Source organism: Saccostrea echinata, unplaced genomic scaffold, assembly GCF_033153115.1.
Source record: "Saccostrea echinata isolate AGI-Se365-2 ecotype Australia unplaced genomic scaffold, CSIRO_AGI_Sech_v1 ptg000015l, whole genome shotgun sequence".
NCBI classification, from domain to species: domain Eukaryota; kingdom Metazoa; phylum Mollusca; class Bivalvia; order Ostreida; family Ostreidae; genus Saccostrea; species Saccostrea echinata.
This window is the reverse complement of record NW_026889764.1, coordinates 3,680,493-3,705,951: the sequence shown is the minus strand read 5'-3', so window position 1 is coordinate 3,705,951 and position 25,459 is coordinate 3,680,493. Positions and strand designations below refer to the sequence as shown.

Here is a 25,459-nt window from a genome sequence, read left to right as displayed (position 1 = left end):
TTCAACTCGACATTTTATTATATCGACGACGTATTATCAATCAACAATAGATACTTTCATTCATATGTCGTCTTCGCTAGCCAAGGGTTTCTGATACGCTACTCTCCTCATAAACCCTTGGCATACGGTGCTGACAAAAGACGGGATTGTTTTTGTCACGTGATCATGATTCTTACCAGGTACGCACAGATTGCGTCATCGACAGAAATAAAAAGCCCATTTAAAAAAATTTTGTTTTTAAAGAATAATTAACAAGAAGGTATTGAGTTATGTTAATTTGTTATTTAAACATGTAAAAATGCAAATCTACATCTTCAGTATAGATTTTTAATCACATATTTTGCACGTAGCTTTAGATATTGGATGACACCATATAGCTATTCATAGAATGGCATGTTATCTTACGGATCATTGTTTACTTGCGTTTTACATTACTGATATTAAAGAGTCAAGATATATCCCGAACGCAAATATCGTCATTTACAAAAAACAATTGCTGATTGGTCGAACGATGTCGATCAACTCCAATCACAACTTGGGAAAAAAATCCCAACTTTTTTTAACACCGTATGCCAAGGGCTTATGAGGAGAGTAGCGTATCAGAAACCCTTGGCTAGCGAAGATGTTCATATGTCGACTCGGTATATCCCAGTGAGCTTGAAATAAAAGATACCATAGATGCTGACACATCTGTTTCATATATAGATATTTTACTAGAACAAAAACGTTAGTGGTAACCTAACAACAAAGCTTTATGATAATAGTGATGACTTCAACTTTTCAATCGTCAACTTCCCTTACTTATGTAGCAATATACCCTTATCACATGCATTTGAGGTTTATGTCTCTCAGTTGATTCGATAGGCAAGAGCTTGCTCTACGTATGAACAATTTTTAAAACGAGGCAAACTATTGACAAACTAGTTGATGAAACAAGGATATCAACAGTCTCGTTTGAAGTCATCATTTCGCAAGTTTCAAGATACAATGACCTTGTCGGCACATACAACCTATCATTAACTAAAATGCTGACTGGTGTTTTTCATACTAATTGTTAGGCCATTACTTATACACTGAACTGTCTACGGATTTTTCCGATTTTTTTCCCGATCATGACAAGGAGCACACGGCGGGTGTGACCGGTCGGCAGGGGATGCTCACTCCTCCATAGCACCTGATTCCAACTCTAAAGTTTGAAGTCCGCGTTTGCTCTGCTCCAAGTTTGTATCGTTCTATTGGACTCTTTTTCATTGGACGAGATTGAATACTGTTCGTTATCTTCATATTTCACTCGTCTAGAAGAAAGCAAACTCCATAGCGAGCGTAAGCCAAACAAAGCAGCTGCCTAAGGGGAGGAAAATCCCGAAAATAAAATTTCTTCTTCCATTTGAAGTACATGGCCTTGTGGGCATGTATCAACTCACTATTTAGTTTTAAAAGGAACACAGGCGCAGGGGAGAGTTCTCTATTTACACATTTAAAACTGGTTAAAAGAGTACTGTCACCTATTGCTTACTGATTTTTGTCAACCCTGACTTGAACAAGTCAAGGGATTGGGCTCCTGTGACACTATAGGTGGTAATGTGTTCCACAGGCAGATCCCAGAGGGGAAAAAAGATCCTTTGAAAGTGTCTGTTCTGGCTTAAGGGATCTGTAGTCGATGTTGATACCGTATAGTCGTTTTTTTTTGCGGGACACAAATTTGGCAGTTTTGGGTTGCCAAGGTACCCCCTAAGCTTCTTTTTCAAGATAACCAATTAGAATACGTTCAGACCCACAAGCATTTAGGAATAACGTTTTCATATAACTTAAGTTGGTCATCCCATCCCACATTGAAATCTTACTATTAAATGCATACAAGAAATTAGGTCTATTGAAAAAACTAAAATTTAAAATAAATCGGAAAACTTTTTCACTCATGTATACATCATTTATCCGCCCTCAACTTGAATATGCGTCAGTAGTATGGGGGTAGTTGTTCAACTACAGATTCTGAAAAATTGGAGAAATTACAACTACAATGCAGCCCTTATTGTTACTGGTCTGACTCTATTAGCTTCTAGAGAGTCTTTGTATTTCGAAACTGGCTGGGAGCCGCTAAGTGATAGACGCAAGCTACACAGATTAAATACTATGTATAAGATTCATAATAATTTAGTTCCTGAGTATCTCTGTGATATTATACCTGATATGCGATATAACGCTTCCACTTATACAACAAGAAACTCTCAAAATTATAACATACCCATGTGTAGACTGCGAACTTATAAATCATCATTTGTTCCAACTGTAATTAATGAATGGAACTCATTATCTCTAGAAACTAGAAACTTGAGCTCACTTTCTGCCTTTAAAGAACGATTTCACAAAAAATAGCAGTGGCTCCACCTTATTTCAGTTTTGGAAAAAGACGTAATGATATACTGCACACCAGACTACGACATAACTGTGCATTAAATATTGATCTTTATAGAGGTAACATTATATCAAGTCCATTATGTTCTTGTGGAAAAGTAGAAGACACACATCATTATTTTTCTCTTGTTCTAATTATACTAAGGCCAGGAAAGATTTTTTCGATAAGGTTTTGAGATTTGATAAGGTTCATATTGTTGACACCCATACTTTACTGTGGGGGGATACTTCACTAAGTGTTGCTAAAATGAATATCTTTTTTCTATTGTGCATTCATATATTCAGCACTCTGGCAGATTTAAATGATATATTGTAATTGTTTATGTATTGCATTTGTATATCACAAATTTTCTTGCAGTTTACAAATTCAGTTTCTAAAACTGTGTAACACATCTAACTCAAAGTTTATAGACTACTCATGTAGGGAGAGGGCGAAATAAGTTTTAAGAACTTGTGCCCAATCCCATTGTATATATATATATTGCAATAAAATATGTTCAATTCATACCATTAATTTTTGCGGATAATATTTTGGTGAATTCAGAACCATTATGGTAGATTGCATTACCGGTATAATAGTAGATTTTAAAAAAAATTGTTAAAAAGAAACGCAAGAATGAAATTAAAGTGACAGTGCTTTAATGAAATATTTACAAAATGAGACGTGAAGACCGGTCCTTCGGATGAGACCGTATAAACCGAGGCCCCGTGTCGCAGTAGGTGCTGGCACGAAAAATGGTCCTGAATGCCGAGCATAGGTCAAAATTTGTAGCTCTCCACCGGCAAGTGGTGGCGTCTCCATATGAGTGAAAAATTCTTGGGAGGGACGTTAAACAATAAACAAAAAAATCTATTAACCGTTCGTATTACATCGCGAGTTATCTCTCTTGATTACACACGCAAAGCTTGTACACTGCAAATTTAGCGGTTTTTATTTTGGTGAATTTTTATAAATCGCCAAAATAGGCCAAAATTATATCCCCGCCAAAAAAACGGCTATACGGTAGCCTCTAGTAGCAGCACCAATTCAATAGGATGGAAGAAAGATAAAGATGGAATAGCTACTAGGGAGTGCACCTTCGCCATGAGAAGAAGAAAACACTTGCTGTGGTCTTCAATTCGACAAATGTATTATCAATTAACAATAGTTACTTTCATTCATATGTCTATTCGATATATGATATATCCCAGTGAACTTGAAAAAATAGACACCACGGAGTCTGCCACATCTGCTTCATATTTGGATGTGTTACTGACTATAGACTATAAGGGCCAATTAACAAATAAATTGTATGATAAACGAGATGACTTTAGATTTCCTATCGTTAGCTTTCCTTATTTATGTAGTTATATCCCGTTATCACCTGCATATGGTGTTTACATCTCCCAACTTATTCGATACTCAAGAGCATGTTCCGAGTACGATCAATTTTTTAAACTGAGGCAGGCTTCTGACAGATAAGTTGATGTTACAGGGATTTCAACAACCTCATTTAAAGTCAACATTTCGTAAATTCTATGTCATTACAATGACCTTGTTAGCAAATATAACGTCACGGTAGCAATAGTTCATACCAATAGGTCTTTGTTTTTATACTGAGTTTAACTACGGAATGTTCCGTTTACCTTATCAATACATAGGGCTCTCGGCAAGTGTGACCGGTCAACAGGGGATGCTTACTCCTCCTAGGCACCTGATCCCACCTCTGGAATTTCAAGTGGTCCGTATTTTATGCCCTCTTCACAGATTTGTATTGTTTATAGATTTTTTTGAAATCGATCACTATTCGTTATCTTCACCTTTTTCATTTGAAGACCTGAAAAAATTCATTTGAAAAGGATCAAAATTCAGGGAGCCCCGATCTTTACACCCAGTCAACGGACATCGATCTGATTTATTGTACTTATAGTGGATACCATAACAATCCTTACGAACAAAATACATTGCAGGGTACTGTAAATATTTACCCACGCAGCTCTATGAAGCTCATATCTCTAATTTTCTGCAGATAAAAACTATATGTATTTTCCAATAAATATGCAAAGATTTGACGTTTTCCGGTGATTTTTAAAAATCATTAAGATAAAACATGTTTCACGGAGTATGTAACTTTTTTTGCAAGTTTACATAACATAGATTGAATACTTTTGAGATTGAATACTGTTCGTTATCTTCATATTTCACTGTACATTTTGGTATCCTCTCATCATTATCAGGAAATCCATTCCAACATTAACTAGTGTAATTTCTTTGTTGTATATGTTGTTTGTTTTTTTTCATTTTAAAATGGATGAGTCAAATGCTGACTGACGTTTTTCATACTATTTGTTAGGCCATTATTTGTACACTGAACTGTCTAAGGATTTTTCCGTTTTTCCCGATCATGACAAGGAGCACATGGCGGTTGTGACCGGTCGGCAAAGGATGCTCACTCCTCCTTGGCACCTGATCCCACCTATGATGTTTTAGAGGTCCGCGTTTGCTCTTCTCCAAAATTTGCATTGTTGAATGGACTTTTGAGCTTGGATACTGTTCGTTATCTCCATATATTTCATAGACATTTTTTTTTCGAAATCAAAAATTGCACTGTTATAGCTCATACAGATTATGATATTTCACCTGTCGCTACAATATTCATGAAACGTCATTTGGCAATTTTTTTTAAATTAAATTGGAGGGGTTACGACTGTTTTATCGCTAATTATAGATGATTAATGAGTAAAAACAAAGTCAAGAATGGCAACGTCATTTAACGTCTTGGAGCACCGAGCTAGCTAAAAAAAGTCTGCAGACAGAAAATTGCATGCCCGAAAGAGACTAAAATGTTTCAGATGCTGCTAGGGATTACCCATACATATGTTCGAATGTTCGAATGGTAGTAGCCTAGCTAGAATGGAAAGATTGACATTTTTGATAATCAACTCCTGTGATACCCCAATATCCTGCTCATGGCATGGATTGCGCCTATGGATGTTGCATTGTTTCCATTCCTGATCGATCAACTGCGCAGATACATTGATTTTTCAGATTTCACTAATATCCGATACGCCACAAAAGACATATCTTAGAAAAAAAAAAAAGTAACATGTCTTTCGATAGTTATCTAATTTTTAAGTAGGAAAAAGACATGAAGAGTCTAGAACTGAAAGAGATGTTTAGAACTGTGAAAAAGATGGAATCAGTTTGTCACGTCACCTAACGTCAAAAAACGTCAAGTGATTGCTCCGTGAATCCTAAGCCCGCACAATGAATATCATTGTATATTTTCAAAATTTCAGAAAAAGGACCCGATTTTTTACATACTAATAAACAAAACATAAGAATTTCATCAGACATACGTCATTCTTCAAAGAACACAATAAATTTTCCGTAAATCAATGTGTCCGCGAACTTTTCTAACAACCCTCGTATATACATGCATTTGGTAAAAATAATATTTACCAGTTAAGAAGAAGTCCTGTGGCTATGGTACAAGCATTTTGTAAGGCGGGGGGGGGGGGGGGTCAGATACTTTTATATAGATAGAGTTAAAAATTGATTTGACAATTATGCTTTAATGTCTAATGACCCTCTTAAAAGAGAGATAACTTTGGAAATATATAATTCCCAAAGTCTCCGACAATTCATTTGATCAGATGATAATAATTTAGACATGTATTTACTGAATTTGTCATGATCACACATATTGAAAGGAAAAAAAAAATAACGCAATCATGCAATTGTATTTCATTGAAATAATATTTTTGATAGTTATTCATACTTTTTGAACTAAAACATTTACATCCAAATTTTTTTTTTACCTGTTACAAATTAGAATATTTCTATCGTTTGATATAAAACTTAAAAAACTAGCATAATTTACTACGTACCATCTATAATATTTTTATAATTATCACATACTTTTTATTAATTAATTTTTTTATTACTATCAAATATTATATTCACAAAAAGAATAATTTAAGAAAGATTATTCTTGATCTTGGACACACTTTTCGAATGCATTGAAAACAATTTGATATTATGACTCAAAATGCATAGCTTTATTATGTTTAATTTCTAATAGGAATTTATTATGTACGGAATGGATAGGGCCATGTTATGGAATCCGGATAAGGCTTATCGACCCAAACCTCGAAAGTGCGATAATGCGATATAGTGAACTACGTGACCCTATTCCATACCTCGCTTCACGCTTCTATTTTTTTTCTTTTTTTTTTTTCATTTCATGCATCTATTGCTTTTGGTGTTGAATGATAAAAAACAATGTTTGGAATTTTTATTTTTTTTTTAAGGACAGCAACTTGTTTAGTTTATATATATAATGAGAATAAAAAAGGTGATAGGTTTTCTCCTTGTCTTACTCCAACATTAATTCGAAAAAGTCTGAGCTAGTCATGCAATTTTGCTTTACCAAAGATTTAATTCCCAGGTACATATCTTTTTTTATGTATATTTAAAACAGTTTATTAATGATAAGTAATGCTGCAATTTATTATAAGCCACACCTATGTTTTACGCGTTTTATACAGAGAAGATACGGTTATTCTAGTGAAGCATTTCAACAGCCGAAACTGTCATCGATATGTCAAAAAAGAATTATTCTTTATTTATTCACATATATTCTGGGTGATTCATGGGGGGGGGGGGGGCAGTTGTGAGATGGAAATTATATAGTCTCGAGGATAGAAAACACAAAAAGAGTTGGTTAAAAATCATATCCAATCACAAACATATTTAGCTTATGATGACAATTTGCAAAATCATAAGACACGTACGAGACAGCGTCAATTGCATTCTATTGATCAATGTTTCATTAACAATATGTATATATTTTTATGTCATTGTAAGACCGCGGAACATTAACTGGCAAAACTGGAAATATACAGCTTACGTCTTTTCCATCTGTTACAGTCAAAACAATGAAATGGGCCGGCACAATTCGGCACGGACGTCCGAGAAAACATTGGATTGAAATTCTAGTTTGAAATTCATTTGCAATCCACCCGAGCTGTTTTCAAACGCAGAGTGTGAATATATGATCCAGAAGACAAATAATTTCAATTCCCAAACACATGTTGTTTGAAATTCATATTTATCATTGTTTATATAAGATTTTAGCCTATAATTTTAAGGAGACGTAAAAGTCAAGAAGACAGAGATTTTTTTTCAGGGGATGGCTATTTGATTCTAGAAAGGGGGGTGTTAAAAAATTGTCGAGTCAGATCATGCCTTCACATGACAAAATATATTTATTACTAGGATGACAAGAGGTTTTTTTTTTTAAGTTTTGTCTTCACTGAAAAATTTTTGACACTCAAAAACAGGGAGGTGTTGTCCAAACTTAAAAAAAAAAATCTTTTTTATTTCCAAGATCGTTCAGCCCCCTCAACCCCCCCCCCCCCCAAAAAAAAATGCATGCACATACCTAACAGGAATCAAATATTTGTCCCTTTATATTTCTTTAAAAACACTGGTAAGAAATTCTGATTTATATATTTAAACTTCAAAATGTTCCGAAATTGAAATTATTTGTCTTCTGGGTCAATCAGTAACTCATTGTCTTCTAGCGTAGCTGAGGTGGATTGAAAATGATTTTCAAACCAGAATTTCAATCCAGTGTTTTCTCAGACATCGGCGTCGAATTGTACCCGCTCATTCCATTGTTTTGTACTCGGCACACCTCGGTGACGGAATCAGCCGAGGTTTGCCGAATGAAATGTTTTGATTGTAACAGATGGAAATGACGTAAGCTGCATATTTCCAATTTTGCCAGTTAATGTTCCGCGGTCTTATATGTTTTCTCAGTCTGATTCAAATCAAACCCTCACTAGCTACTTTTCATTTTGAATTTCGCGTGTGACAATAAAAATGAGCTAGTGAAGGTTTGATTTGAATCAGACTGGTATTTTCTTAACAACTCATTGGCAGTTGAAGCCTGTCCCCAACAAAAACGAAAGAAAAAATTGCATGTTTATGGGGGAAAAATTAGCACCATAAATGTTTTTACACCTCCCACCCCACCCCCCAAAATGATAGTGAACCTTTGTGTGTTCGAGTATACATGAATAATAATTTTCCAACGAACATCTAATTTTCATTGCTTTCCTCGCACTTTAAATATACTTTTGCACCTTTCAACAAACATGGATAATGTATCAGTGACATCGTAAATTAATTAAATTCAGTATTAAAACAATTTAAAAAAAAAAAAAAAAAAAAGGATGACTAAATTCTCCAAGTATTACACTTTTCCTCGTCCTTTATGTTATTAACAACAAACAATGGAAGAAAACACTGAATCCCATAATTTATATACGTTTTCTAACAAAGCGTTATATACAACGTTATATACATGCATATTAATTTCCAAGTTGAAAATTTACCAATAAAGATCTTTCAAGTACTAGTATTGTTCCTTGCTGGGGGTGCATATTCTTGAAAGATTTTAAACAAAATTTTATTTCGGATTGTGCAAGGCAAATTCCTTTTCGAAATTCAAGGCACAACATCAAAACGACAATTTGTCACGGTGTGTATTTAACATTTGATTAAGTATTCCATATATGATGAATTAATTCACCATGGAAATGTTAACGAGTAAAAGGTTAGAAAACATGTCCGTAAACCCTATCTACACCTGTCATACTCGAAAAACCTTGACATTTATACGCAGAGGACTCTAGATGTAATGCAGAATAAGTTCAAACTCAATTTAAATATCAAGATGTGCTTTATTGTATCCTAATTCAAGATAACTTTCAAATTGTGCTTTTCCTCCTTAACAAATAAATATAACAAATTAAGAGAATTTTTTACAACTATGATTCATATTAATATATCAAATTCATTTGTACTTTAGTTAAAGTCGCGATCGCCATAGAAGTAGGACAAACGCATCGAATTTACATACGTACGACAGCCTTGCCTCTTCAAAATATAAATATTCATGCGCTCTGAAGATAAAAAGTAGTCCTGAATTTTGCTCTGTGAATGTGTCGTCTGTCGCGAAATTGTATAGATGTGCATCATTTGATTTTGTATGTTCAAGTACTTCAGTGCATGAATTGGAAATAAAAGTTTTGAATTAACTTTAAATGCGACCCCTTTAGAATGCGAGAAAAACCGGTAATGACGTCAATAGAGTAGTAACCTTTGCAGTTTGGAGACTTTCGCTATGGATAGGTAAACGGGAAAGAGGAAAACTTTTTGTAGATAATTTAGCTATTATTTCTCTCGCTTTCACTTTTTGGATTAATGTGACTAATTTATACCTAGTGTTGTACTTCTATCGTAAAAACTGTGTTATTTAATCATGAGTTTTGAGATTCCTACCGGTTTAACAGACCTTCTGCAGGATTTTACAGTTGCGGTGCTGAAAGAACGACCAAGTGATTTAACTCAGTTTGCAGCTGATTACTTTGTGAAGTTAAATGAAAATAAAAACAATGACAGTTCAGTTAAAAATGTGCGTGCGGGGGGCGTACGATTCGCAGCTAGTCCACCTCCCGAGGAACCGATGCAAACCGACAGTGACGATGAAGAACCAGGTATGAACGTATCTTGAGAAAGTCCCTATAATTTAAGTGATAGTTGCTATGCTGTTTCAACATTATTTAAGCTAAAACTTGTATGGAGAATCCGGAGTGGATAGCATTTTGTGATATTGGAGTCATAAAACAGTGTAATAAATTTGTCATTAACAACTGCTAAATATTGATAAAGAGCATACTTTATCCCACTCTCAGACTTAACACATATAAATCACATTTTGATTGACGATGATTTTAAATCAACTGCTGATAGCTTCTGAGGTATATAGGCAAACTTTCAGGGAAGATAATGGTAGTAATGAAACTTGGAAGAAAAAGCCATTAATCAATAGGCAGTTAACTGGTCTTTTATCACACTGTTGACCAGAATTTTTTTTTTAAATGGAGATACAAAATACATTTTCTAATCTTTTTGTGATCAAACATTAATTGTTTCAGAAAGCTAGTCAAATCATTGAAATCAAGTAAAAATATTTTTAATCTCCAGTCAATATCTTCTGATGATAATTTTGACATAACAAGTGGATATTTAATAATCTTTATGTATAATAATTAAGATGTACACTTTGACAGCAATGTAGGCTTGTAAAATTTGATTTTATATTGATATTTATTATACCTCTACTGTAATTACTCTATATAAAATTAATACCATAAAACTGTCTATTTCCACGAAAAGAGACTATTTCCCTCATCTGAGGACTACTCCCTGGAAAATCAGAGCTACTCCCTGGGACTACTCCCTCATGAATATTTATTAGTAATTTTAACCAATCAAAGTGTTCAGTGGGCGGAGCGTTTAAGAAATCTCGAGTCTGTGACGTCATGTTATTAGCAATGTAACTATGACGTCAAAACATTTCGACATGCGATGTCAAAATCATACTTGGATTCTAGCGAAATGAATGCAACGATAATTCTTCGAAATATCAGTGAAAATACTTTTTAAAAATAATTTAATTGTTTTAGGACACGATGCATTACTTATAGCAATGTGTTAAACCGCACGTATTTGTGATTTTGCCTCTACATTGTTTTTTTTTTTAAATGTCGGAATGTCTGGTGAAAAAATTAAATCGTCTATGATTGTTTCGGTATAATAAAACAGTTATGGAATGAGAACTCGGGAAATAGCAAATTTATGGTTCTCCTCGGCAGGAAACTATTTCCCTCGGCGGCTTTGCCGCCTTGGGAAATAGTTTCCTCCCTTGGGGAACCATAAATTTGCTATTTCCCTCGTACTCATTCCATAACTGTATAATACGCATGAATGATGATTGCACTTCTTTGGATATATATAATTTACTGGAATTTTTCTTCATTAAACAAATGGCCATAATTTGCATGAGAGTGGGTAAATATGAAATGGTTGTACATGTTGTAGTAAATTTTCCCCTTTCATCATTTCAGTGTCATTCATTCTACTTAGTAGAAAGTCAAGGATACATTGATATAAAAGCATTCTTGAAATCATCTTTGTGCATTAAGCATATGTTAAGTGTAACATACATGTAATAAAATAAATGCATGTAACCATCTGCTGAAATGCAACATAGATTCTATTTAATATTATTATTAATAAGTTATTACATTTGTACATGTCATATGCCTTAATTTTACAAAGTTATTTCATGATTCTTCTTCATTGACCCATGGAATGAAATTGCGTTCCATGGTTAATGACAATGAAATTAACATTTTAAAATATAATTCATACATATATTAAGTGAAATTTAAAAATGAATATCAAACAAGACAGATCCAGGATAAAAATGTGTTATATGATATTATGTTCCAACAAGCCTGGTAAGGAATGTAAATAATGAACTTTTAATTAGAAGTATCATTTGTTCATGACATTGCTTGGGTCAATGTCCACTGCAGTTAAATGTTATTCTATTAAAGTCGTGCACTTTCATCATGTTCCTATAGTGAGCCAGTTTTTAAATTTCCTATAATTCATTAAACATGATAAACACTAGGTAGTCTGTTAGTTTTAACTAATTAGACTTATCATTAGCTTGATTAAATTTAGTCTGAACATTCCTAAGGGAATTTAATGTGTTTTTAGAAGTATGGATAAACACATGTATTGTAGCACTAACTTGATACAATACGAGTCTCTAGAAGAAAGCCTGTGTATAACTATTAGTCTTAGATGGTAAGAGATATATATATCTCTCAGAGAAAGAATAGTATCTGAACAGGCTTATTTTTCAAAGATGAAAACTTGGCCCTCCTCGTGATATGATAATCAAGAATATAAGTATATGCAGCCAGGGTTAAAATTTTTTATTAAATCAACTGTGTTTAAGTGATTTAGTAATACTGTAAAATAATATTGTTATAAATGCATGAAAGTGTTAATTTAAAGACTGTGGGTTAAAAGCAGTAACATATGTATATAATATAATGTATAATATGGCAGTGAGAGTTAAAAATTTAAAGTGTATAAGAAGGCAAGTGAAGTGTTTTTATGAATTAAATCTATAGTTAGTGCTGCTGGTGCTTTTTGAGAAATGGGGGAGAGGATGGGAGTTATTACTTAAAGTAGCATTTTGAGATCTATATATATATATATATATATATATATATATATATATATATATATATATACACTGTACATGGAGTTGAATTAAGATATCTGCAATGTCGATATATATATCAAATACCATGGATATCTTTAAGTGAGATTGAAGTCCAAACTAAATTTTCTGATGTACATTTCAACCTCAATATATTGAACTCTTATCTCAGTTTTTTCATGGTCACATCGAGTTCAAGATAATGAGATTTTACCATACTTCAGTCTTTCAAAATATCTTGGTTATTTAAATTTAATACACCTGTAAGAATTTTAATGTAAATCCTCATCATGGATGATTTCAACTAACATTTGCATAATTTGGACAAATATAATATTTGCACTCTAATCCAATAAAATTCAGACTGCCCAAAAAATATGAAGAACAAAGAATTAAAAACATTTATTTATTTTTTTTTTTTTTGCAAATGCACTAAACTATGTCATAAATCAAATGTGATGTGCATAAAATTTAGTAAATAATAGTGATTTATGATGCACAAGTAAAATCCAGAAAATGATCATTTCATGCTAAAATTTACATTTTTCTCACCAATTGATTTATTAAAATTTCGTTCTAGAATTTAGTCTTCCAAGCAGTTGTCATTGTTATACCGCGTTTATCTTTTATTGACATGTAGGAATGCAAGGGAAGAGATTGACGTGGATTATGATTTCTATATATAATTGTCCTTATTTTACTTTAAGTAGGACAAAATGAATGTGTCTAATACATGTATGAGTGATACAAAAAATTCACAATGATACATCATACAGAATTGGTATTATATCTAATGTAAAGGTACAGTCAAGCATTCAACCATGAGATTATCAATAATAATCCTAACATGCTTCTTTGTGAATGTCTTAGGGATGGGTACTCTAATACTGGAGTAAAATAAGGTAATTATCAGAATCTTCTATAAATCAGGATTCTCAAACTTCATTATCATACTCATGATGCTGTTGACATTTTAATAAACACAAAAGTTGCATTTGTGTTATTAGTCTTGAAAGTGCTCTGTAGGTTTACATGCATTTCAAATGTATGGTACCGTAAGTAATTTTAAATTTTGATTAAGAATATTTATATATATATTGCCTGTAATATACATGTAACAGACTTTATAGTATTTGTCTATATAAGATTTCAGTTAAAACTTCATTATTAAGAATCATGTTTGTTACATTGATTTCCCATTAATTACAAAGTCGGAGGAAATAAAGTTTGAAGTTGTCTAGAGATTATGTCATTCATGATTAGCCTGGCTCAACCAGACAAGAAGACCATCCCATAGTCAGCTATTTCAAACAAATCACCAGGGCTCAACTAACATAATGACATATTCATAGAAGGATGTTAACTTGTATCAAAGATGCCAAACAAAGCCCTCAGTGGGTCAATATATATGTCTTTAGACAAGATATAATTGTGAGGCATTTTGGTTTGTTTTATGGAACTTGGCTACTTGGACCTGTTTAATTGTGCGAATGGTGTGTGGGTGCCTATGACTTTTTATACAGAGAGTCAAACTTCTTCACTTTTCTGAAGGCTAAGTCTGATACAAGATGTAAATGGGACAAAACAAACGTGGTACATGTTAGATGTGGGTCTGTGATCAAGGAGAGTTTATCCTTGATGTGGGAAATGTTTTTGTACTGATGTTTAGCCCCACAGTATAATCGCTGTTCAATTTCATCATTATCCAATATTTTAGCATGTTCAGATAGAAGATACTGTTGGTACCCAGCTTTTGTTCTAGACACTTTTGCTGGAAGTGATAGTTTTTGTCTGTTGCATTTTATTATGAACAGTACAAAACCAATGCAAGCATTGCATGAGAATCTCTGGAGTAAAATGGATCAAAAGCACCAAGAGCAAAGACCTAAGAACTCTACTCTCAACAAAAATCTTGTGGAAGGTATACAGTGTCTTTTCTGTTTGTCACAACTTCAGATAATTTTGGTTTTGTTTTAGGACTTTACATGTATGGATTTTTCATTTCATTATGAGGATCTTCTGAATCATTTGAATTTGATATAGTGCTTGTTTGTCTTTTCTTCAGGAGTGAATGTACTCAGTTTAACAGTTTTAAGAGCATTAATTAGCTTTTAAGTCTGAACAATAGTAAGGACTTTGTTTTATACTGACGGAAATATTAATTTGACGACCAGTGCTCGTCATCATTTGGATACTAGTGATATGAGTGTTAATTTTAATACTGCATATTGTACCAAAAGGAATAGCCTGAAAGCTTGTAGAATGTAGGTCAGCATTAGCCCAATTGGACAAGTTAAAATTTTCATGCCTTTTACAATTTGTTCATAAAATCATTGAAAAGAATATTTAAAAAAAAACTTTAGAATTCCATTTTTCCTTTTTTCTATTCTGTGTTATATATGTGTGTGTGTTTTTCCCATTCGACAGAACTTTTATTCAAGATCATTTCCTTTGTAAATATAATTCTTTGTTTCATAGAAACAACAATTTAAATTAATATGTAAATTTTCTGTTTTGTAGAACCTCCTCCTAATCTGAATTCACGCGGCACAAGAAGAGGTTCTGGTAAGTACAGTCTAGTGCATACGTACTAGTGAACTCTGTGTTGTCAACTTTGACACTCATTTAATGTTCAAAGACCAAGAAAAAAGTAATTTATTATCATGGAATAATTCTTACGAACTCTTTGTTGAACTTTGGACAAAGACCAATGATTTTAGGGATTGGAGTTTTGTTATATATGTTCAATAGGGAAGACTTCAGGAGAGATAGAAATTTTACAATTTCTTCCAATCTGTTTATCAGTTGCTCATGTGAATCCAGTGTATTTACACTTGATATTGATGATACATCCATCACTTTCTTTAATCAGAACTTTTATTCATCTTGTCGTTGACAGAGAGTGTTGCTTGATACATTAATTTTTGGTTTTACTATCATTGCACTTTTTCCCCTTACCCTGAACTTCATGCCATTGTGCTTAGATAATAGCAAGATGTGGACATTGTAAATTACCACAAGCTTGATGATAGAGTACATATCATTGAAGGACATTTTTACTGACAATAAGATCAGCTGATTAGGGGAATTGTTAGTCTCGTTAAAATGCAAGAATATCCACCAATTACAACTGTCTAGGCATGCAAATGAAGATCTACGTAACATATAATATTATGCTTTGTCGAACTTATGTAAAATGTGGGTGATAAGAAAACAATGAACTCTTGAGATTCCATCATATTTCAACAAAAAACAAGGTCTTTTTAAAATAATTGGCAAAAGGCTTTAGGAAACCGTAGAGTGCCATATTTTTTTTGGTATGAATGAATCTAGCAGGACTTTTCGCAACGTGGAGTACCATTATAACTTAAAGCTCATACAGAAGTGATTTTCAGAATCACTAATGATTTGTGCATATTCTAGTTGCTGTATGCAAAATTTCATTAAAAAAAATCAGCAGGGATGACCTTCCAAACACTGATCCCTGTTATTATTGAACATTACCTGCCTTTCTAGTGTGATCAGGAGCTAAATTCATCTGAAACCTTTTGTTCTTGTAATTTTCTGAGAATCCTTACAGAAGGATCTCTTGTTCTTCACACAATTTGGGTTTCATTGCCGTTGGCTAGAGACTATAGTAGAGAGTCAGTGATGCAGGAAACTCTGCTAGTGTACTGTCACACAGATGACAAATAATCTGGTCAGTGGTGGGGTCCACTTGAATTGAGTGTAGCAAAAATCAATGAGGTTCTCTAAACCAAATTACAGAGAGCAGAAGAAGTCCTTTGAGATTCCCTGTAGAGCATTAGCCCTTATCTGGACCTGAGAAATGTTAAACAAAATGTTGCTGAGTCTATAAGGTTCTACAGAGCTGGATATTTCTTACATTTATTAGGCAACATATAGAACATAGATTGTGGGTTTTTTTTTCTCTCTCTCTCCTCTGTTCAATCAGTTACAACATGTGCAACAGACTAGTAGTAGTTTCATTTTTGTAAAGAGGAGGATCAAACTTACCAGGATTTTTCCTGTAAGCCTAAGATGAAAGAAAATTTGTGTACTATACAGGGGTAGAAATGGCAGATAGGAAACAATACCTAGTTTTCATTTTTAGTTTCTTTTTTTTTAGAAGCTAAAATTATTATAATAATGAATTTTTTTTTTAGATAAGGTGTTAGTGTGGCGTGAGTATGTAAACTTTATATATATATATATATATATATATATATATATATATATATATATATATATATATATATATATATATATATATATATATATATATATTGATTTAATTTCAGTATTTGCTGCCCCATACAACCCAGAGAGTGATGATGAGTATGAAAAGGTTAGTGATCTATATAAGGGGTAAAGACCAGTAGAAGGTTAAGTGGTCTTGTCATAGCTTTGTTGAATTTACAATGCAGAGTTTAAATGTATTATTGTCCTTGATAATACGTTAAATAACAGACTTGTGATATTGAATTTCCATGTTTCTGGCTAATCTTTGTAAAACTGGCCTTAAAAGTCCACAGTGGAATGCCTCAAGTGTTTAATGTTGTGGGACTTAAGGAGGGATTGTATGTGTTCACTTGATTAATGTATTATACATACATGACATTACTTAAAACAGTACTTTAGAAGAATAAATATGTTCACAATCTGCACATGTTTATTTTATGATAGATGTAGTATGTTTTGTTTACAAATAAACAATGTTGCCAGGTAATGTTTTTGGAATGCAAGATTTCTATTTCCAAGAATCATTTGAATGAGACCTTAAAAACAGGCATTGGCACAATTATAAATCCCTCACTGCTTAGTGACCCTGAGTATGGAGTATAAACGGTTAAAATGTGAGGTCCATCTCTAGCTCAATTGATTGAAATATTCTTGCAAGGGACTGTAAAACTACAAGTCCTCATATTTTGTACAAAGATTGTTTATGAACTGAAGGTGTGTCATGACCCTGACCCAAGGTTAGGCCAATTCAACTTAATTGATAGATTATCATCCCCGCCCGCCCCTCAGAAATTGGCCCTCCCCAATTTTTTTTTTTATTTTTACAAGAATTATGTTTTCCGGAAATTTTTCTTGTTCGATTCCGGTATTTATATTTCAAAAAGTATTTCCGGTTTAGAAACATCAAGAACCACACGTCAAGAAAGAGAAATGGTTTTTATTATTTCTCGTGTTGTGACAGGTGTGAACGAAAGAAGGGGTTGGTATGATACAAATGCTAGTGAAGAAAAAAAAATCATCGATTTTTACAATGATTTCGTGAGCGGAAATATTGACAACAGGCCACCCCAACCTGACATTCAGACAAGGAGAATTACTGTCAAAATCGGACAAAAAAAATGATGAATAAAAAATAAAATCCTCCCACCCGCCCCATATCTTTTGGTGACCCTGGATGATAATCTACTATTTAAGTTCAATTGGCCTTATTGTGGCAAGTGCAAGGTCACGGGCAAAAAATGAATTTAAAAAAAACTTGTCCGGTATGTAACTTTGTAATGTAATGGATAATCAGTGGAAGCTCATACTTTCTATAAAGATTGTTTATGTCCTCAGGGTGTGTCTTGACCTTGACCAAAGGTCATGATGGCAAGTTCAAGGTCACTGTCAGAAAAAGTAGAAAATTCTTTTCTGGGATATGTATAACTTTGTAATGGAGAACCATTTGAAGCTCATACTTGGAGCAAAGATTGTTTATTACCTAAGGTAGTGTCATATTCTTGGAACAATTATTATTTTGTGAGCTTGCTCATAGTACCCCTAGTTTGCTTTTAGATGCAAAGCCAAAAATGTCACTACCAAGACCTTGATAAGCAGATCTAGAATTTTTCATCTCATGTATATATGGTCGGAAATCTGTTAAAAATCTTATTTATGGATTCACTTTATCAGAATTTAATATAAAGACTTGTCCAAGTATTGATTCATACTTCAGTGTGGTCATCAACATGATCAAGGGAACTATGGAGAGCATGTCAGAACAGGGCCCTTTTTTACGACAGAACTTGCTACTAAGACAAAAAACTTCAATTGAATCCTGTAAAATTATAAATTCTGCTTGCATAAAAATATTTCTTAAAAAACTCTTTGAAAATATTACTACCATTTTCAAATTAATGTAAAGAAGGAAATTATTCATAAAAATACATGTCTTAGTCATAATTTCTTTTGTAAAATGGGGTCCAGGAATGTGATACATATGGTATTGTAGTACTGTGAACTTTGTCTGTGTGACGGACAGTTGGATTTTGTACACAACAGGGATGTAATGTGTGTTATAGAACTGGTTTTGTCAGTGTGACTAACAGTTAAATCGTGTACAGTACGGGGATGTTATGTGTACTATAGTACAGGGATATAATGTGTACTGTAGTACAGTGACTTCGTCTGTGTGACTGACAATTGGATGATGTACAGTACAAGCATGTAATGTGTACTTTTGTACACAGTGACTTTGTCTGTGTGGCTGGCAGTTAGATTGTGTGATGTTCAGTTATCAACAGGAAGCCACACATACTGCATGACTTCCTCTATTAAGATCAGTGAATAAACTTCTGTGATCTGCTGAAAGTTAGATAGCATTAAATGGGACAAACTTTGCTGAGCTGTGACTTTTATCATATTTTCAAACATTTTCATCTTGTGTAAATTTGCAGACAGCTGAAAATAAATTTAGGAATTATAATGCCTTGTGTTCTTGAGATTAAAGTTATTATTGAAGGATTGAGACATATATTGATTTTATTGAAATGTTTCTGTCTGCCCACTACTTGAACCTTAATGAGTTAACATGGCCAGAACTAAATGAGGATTCATTTTATGTCACATTAAGCTACTTCAATGTACAAAGAGCTATATGCGGTATATGCATATTTTTGCCCCCATAAAAGTTAAATTTGAAAAATTTCTTGAGATGTACAGAATTGCATATATTGAATGAAAAATCTAAAGTAACAAAAAATATTATAGTTTCGAATCAGGTTATTGGCAATGTTTGCTTCTATGACGTACAAACTAGTTAAATTTTGCGTTATTTTTCAGAAAGAGGACAAAATGGACAATATTTGTTCAATTTTTACTGCATAATTTATAGAGTGCAAACCTGCTCCATAACAATTTTCACATATTTCATTGATATCATCATTCTACACATTATATCAAAACATTGAGTTGGAGCAGACCCTCGCTCAGTGACTTTTACTCAAAATATTGACATGATGTACATCTTTTTCTCTATAAATCATAAAAATTTGAATTTGCATCACTTTCCTGACGTCATATCTAACATATGGCCTCATAACTTATGAAAGTATTTAATACTTTGAAGTATGCAGATATCACCTTGGTTTAGAACGTAATCATAGATTTCTCCGTCAAAGTTTAGTTTAGAGGGCAAATATTGGTCATTACTGAATATAGTCCTTTGCCACAGCTAGGACATTATATTTCACAAATGCTTTAATTTCTTCATATCCGTTATTAGTTACTACATTTGTAACTTGCTGTCTCTTATGTTTGTTTTGTATGGTTATAGATTGTCCACCCTAAGTCAGATGAACAAAGACAGAGATTGGCTGAAGCAGTTAGTCATATCCTCCTGTTCCGATCACTGGAGCCGGTAAGTCCAACACTGGAAAATTATCTTGTTAAATCTCCAATGCTTTTATTTCTTGGTATTGTCATTTTTCTCTTGCAAAAGACCAATTGTGTCACAGTAAAGATTAATTGTTCTGCTCTTTGCATAAATGCTAGTTTTTTTGTTTTTGTTTGGTTTTTTTTAATTTGTATTTACCTGATTTACATGTGACTACATTTTGCAATTAGTGCATGCATTAAATAGACGGAAGCTAAAATGTGTGATTTTAAATTAATGGCTGTGGTTTGATCCTGTGCAATGACTCCTCATTGTCAGAACTTTATGCAGTAAACATCCCTATCTTGCATTGGAAATCTGCAATTGGCGGGCTCCTTTTTTGCAGTATTTTCTGCAAGCTTGAGTTTTCGTAGTTGTCTTGCTTGTATAGAAGGAAGCAGTTAAGATTTGCCACATTAAACACAGTAAGATCCCCATCTATCCAGGTCCCTTATGAGACAGACTGTTGTGATCCTTCAAGATCTTTTGCTGTTTTATCCTACAATTCACATGTCTCTCTTCTTGATTACCAGATCATGATATGCAGAGCTGGGCATTTGTTATACCCCCCGCAAACGAAGTTTAGGGGGGGTATATTGGAATCACCATGTCCGTCTGTCTGTCCGTCTGTCTGTCCGTCTGTCCGTCTGTCTGTAGACAAGATTTTGTCCTGAGCGTTTCTCGGAAACTATTGCATAGATTTGTCTGAAAATTTGTACACTTATTATTCACCATATGAAGGTGTGCACCTGGTATTTTCATCATGATTGAATAATTTTTCTGCATTTTACAGGTGTTTTTTTCATTTTTATTATGTGATTTTGTCCTGACCTTTACTCAAAGACTATTTCATAGAATTGTATGAAAATTTGTACACTCATTATTTACCATATGAAGATGTGCACCTGGTATTTTCAACATTATTTGATAATTTTTCTGCATTTTACAGGTTTTTTTTTTTTTCATTTTTATTGACTTAGTCATTTTGGGTTTATTTCTAAGGTTTGAGACACAGAATCTAGAACATCTGTACAAAAATGTGAACTACAGCTTAAAACTATTCATTAAAACAAAAAAAAAATCACCAAGTATTAAAAACAATTCTTACATTACACAGCAGATAGTGTAAATCCATTTGTCCCTTGGGACTAATGAGTGGACATCATCCAGTTAGAGATAAATTAATGAGTTCAGTGTGGGAAGTTGTTGGGGCATCTCTGATCAAGCATGTGTTATCTATATCTCCTGGGAATTTAAAGATCTCTGTTCTTTAATTCTCTTAATTGTAATTTATTGTCTGACATAGTTACTGGATGACCAGCCTTTCAATTTAAAATGAATTTGATATAAAGTTATCAAGATTAATTTGATTTTGTAATTCATTGATTTTTTTTTTCAGCAATCAATGCAGAATGTCATGTCTCAAAAAGATGACAGATAGTTGCAATTTATTTTTTCAATGTATTAAAAAGCAATGTAACTACAACGTATTGGTATTGATGTTTTATTAGGTTGTTCCTTGGTTTCATTCATTAAAAAAATATAATGAGCAATTATTTTTTCACTCTATATGTTAATAAGAAAACACCTCTTAGATCCATAAAATATTAGTGATTTGGCATCTTTGAAAAACCCAGCGGGGGGTATTTGTCCCTTTTGGACAGTTCTAGTTTGACTTGGTCTAATATGGTTATAATATATGTAAATCTTTGGACTTCTAGTTTAACACTTAAAGCATATCAAAATATGTATAATTGTATCAAATTTAGGTTCTTTGTTTGACATTTGAACATCAAATTTCACTCAGCCAGATTGTTGCTTGCTATGTTTGAAAGTTCTAGGATGCAGTTAGAACTGGTTCTTCAGAGAGACAGAGTCATGAGGCTCTATCTGGAAAAAATAACACCACAAATAAACCCAATTACATTTTTTTCATTCAAATGCACATAAGTGTAAAGTCTGTTGAAGGTTTATGTCTTAAAGTTTGCCTTGAATGTTGTGTTTGAAATGAACAACTGTCATCATGACACCTTTCCTCTTTGATGTCACAAGTGTATTTAATAGAAAATCTTATTCCTGCTTTGGACAATATTCATTAGAATTACCGGTAGGAATTCATTAGGGAGAGGGCTAAAATAGGCCTGCTGTCCAATCCCATTCACTTTTTGTGAATAAAATTATGTAAAAATTTAAAAAAAAAAAAAAACAAGATGTATTTGTGAAACACTGATGCCCCTATATGGCAACTTACATTGAAGGTTAAACTTTTTCAAATGCAAATCAAGTATGTTGGTACCCAAAGTAAGGTCTTGTCTCGAGAAATATACCTGTAAAATATAAAAGCCCTATCAGCAACCATTGAATAGATATGGAAATTGTTAAAGTTTTTCAAAAGTAAGTCAAACATCAAGGTCAAATGGTCAAAATTAATGGTGTCCAAGGAAAGGACTTTTCACAAGAAATACACATGTGAAATTTGAAAGCCCTAGCACCAACCGTTTAAAGGTTATGGCCAAGGTTAAAGTTTTTCAAAAGTAGGTCAAACTCCTAGGTCAAGGTCAAAGGGTCAAAGTTGTTGGCATTCAAAGGAAGGTCTTGTCACAAGAATTACACATGTGAAGTATGAAAGCCCTAGCACCAATTGTTCAAAAGTTATGGCCAAGGTTAAAGTTGGTTTAAGTTTTGCAAAACTGAGTCAAACTCAAGGTCAAAAGGTCAAATATGATGGTACCCAAAGAAAGGTCTTGTTACAAGAAATACATGTGATATATGAAAGTCATAGCTCCAAGCAATTAAAAGTTATGGGTAATGATAAAGTTTTTGCGGACAAACAGATAAACAGACAGACAGACGGACAGGGCAAAAACTATATACCCCCGAATCTTCCATGATGGGGGCATAAAAATATTCATTAGAAGATGAACTTTAAAATTATTACAAAGTTATCTTGAAGGAAAATCAGTGCTGATGTAAAATATACTGTTAGGTGAAGGATAACTTATTTTGACAAATACAGGTATTAACTAAAGGTTCTTCAAATAACTTCAAATACAGATTTAATTATAGACAACAAATTACAGCTATTTTATGTATCTTTCCATTCATCTAAAAAAAAACTCCTTTGACTCCAGAAAACAGAATAAGCCCTGTCCAATATCAAAGGCTGAATAATTTAACATTTTAGTAAAAGTGACAATGTATTGTGTATGCAGATGTGTGGCTTTACTCGGTACACTTCTGGGTCATGTGATAGACAATTAGCAAAACGTTTCAAATCAGACATGTATACAGTATATTTACATTACGTTTTACACTTGGCTAGCCAAATGCATATTCAAACTGTGAAAATGGGCAGCCAGTGACTGCTCTAAATAATCCGTTAATGAGATGGTTAGGTAAAGTAATTGACTAGAATCTATGACTTGGCAATGCATTGTTCATCTGATCTGTCTTTGAAGTACAATCAGAACATGTGATTTAGTTCTGAGAAATGTCAGGTTTCCAGGCTTGATGGACCCCCTGGGAGTCATTCCCCGTCACAGCAACTCCCATTTTGTAATCAAGAGACCTGCAATGTCACAGTTCTCCTCTACTGTGTCAGCAGAGCTGTCTTAATCTGATGTTTAATGATCCTTGGGTATTGTTGATCAATTAAAGGCCACAAGATTCCTAGTAATACACAAATACGCAAAAGACATCTATAAGCTATTCTTGGTTTTTAATTGTTTTAACATTTAATATCATTGTACTATTACTATGATTAGCAGAGTTAAACTGATTATGGAGTAAGTAGATATTAATGCAGCTACCAGAAACCATTATGCCATTTTTAGTCATGTTTTTAAAGTAATAAGTGTTTTGTGAGTTATTTGCTCCAAATATGGCTGACTTTGTAGTCAATAAATGAGTAACTGTTTTAAAAGTTATCAGAGGGTGGCATATTACAGAACTTTACATGTCAGAGATATATTTGATTAATTAAAAGTGAGAAGTTACACATCAGAGAGTAGGGTGGGATTTTTTTCATCCACTTTCTATGTTGGGAATTGTCAGTGGTCTTGTTTATTGATCACCCTGTATCTTGTGAAAGGTTACAGTGTAAAACATTGCATGTTGGAGGGTTAGGTTGAAATTTTCTCATCCACTCTCTATATTTGATAACTGCAGACTAGACTAAACTTGGTCACTTTGTACTAGGTAGAATGTTAATGTTTAGTTGCATGTGAAAGTTACATGTCAGAGGTTGACAAAGTTACGTGTCAGAGGTTAAGTTTGACAAAGTAACTTGTCAGAGGTTGAATCAAAGAGTTACATGTCAGAGGTTGAGTCACAAAGCAACATGTCAGAGGTTGACAAAGTTACATGTCAGAGGTTAGATATGACAAAGTTGCATGTCAGAGGTTGAGTCACAAAGATACATGTCAGAGGTTGAGAAAGATATGTGTCAGAGATTTAGTGTCACAAAGTTACATGTCAGAGGTTAAGTCAAAAAGTTACATGCCAGAGGTTTAGTCACAAAGTTACATGTCAGAGGTTGACAAAGTTATGTGTCAGAGGTTTAGTATCACAAAGTTACATGTCAGAGGTTGACAAAGTTTTGTGTCAGGTTAAATGTGACAAAGTTACATGTCAGAGGTTTAGTCACAAAGTAACATGTCAGAGGTTGACAAAGTTATGTGTCAGAGGTTAGATATGACAAAGTTTCATGTCAGAGGTTGAGTCACAAAGATACATGTCAGAGGTTGACAAAGATATGTGTCAAAGATTTAGTGTCACAAAGTTACATGTCAGAGGTTAAGTCACAAAGTTACATGCCAGAAGTTAAGTCACAAAGTTACATGTCAGAGGTTGACAAAGTTATTTGTCAGAGGTTTAGTGTCACAAAGTTACATGTCAGAGGTTGACAAAGTTTTGTGTCAGGTTAAATGTGACAAAGTTACATGCCAGAGGTTTAGTCACAAAGTTACATGTCAGAGGGTGACAAAGTTTAGTGTCAGAGGTTTAGTGTCACAAAGTTACATGTTAGAGGTTGACAAAGTTTTGTGTCAGGTTAAATGTGACAAAGTTACATGTCAGAGGTTTAGTCACAAAGTAACATGTCAGAGGTTGACAAAGTTATGCGTCAGAGGTTAGATATGACAAAGTTTCATGTCAGAGGTTGAGTCACAAAGATACATGTCAGAGGTTGACAAAGATATGTGTCAAAGATTTAGTGTCACAAAGTTACATGTCAGAGGTTAAGTCACAAAGTTAC

The 25,459-nt window shown here is 33.4% G+C and overlaps 1 protein-coding gene across 4 annotated transcripts in view; it reads left to right on the top strand.

Annotated features, from left to right (window-relative positions):
• The first annotated feature begins 9,420 nt into the window (after positions 1-9,420).
• LOC133187415 (cAMP-dependent protein kinase type II regulatory subunit-like) overlaps positions 9,421-25,459 on the top strand; it is a 30,812-nt gene continuing 14,773 nt past the window's right edge. For 3 of the 4 annotated variants that reach the window (XM_061322776.1, XM_061322777.1, XM_061322775.1), the window contains exons 1-4: positions 9,421-9,963; positions 15,072-15,116; positions 16,853-16,899; positions 20,107-20,190. In XM_061322776.1, coding sequence (XP_061178760.1) covers positions 9,729-9,963; positions 15,072-15,116; positions 16,853-16,899; positions 20,107-20,190 — 411 coding nt within the window. In that variant the 5' untranslated portion in view covers positions 9,421-9,728. The remainder of the gene's footprint in view (positions 9,964-15,071; positions 15,117-16,852; positions 16,900-20,106; positions 20,191-25,459) is intronic. The other variant, XM_061322778.1, reaches the window with a different exon arrangement.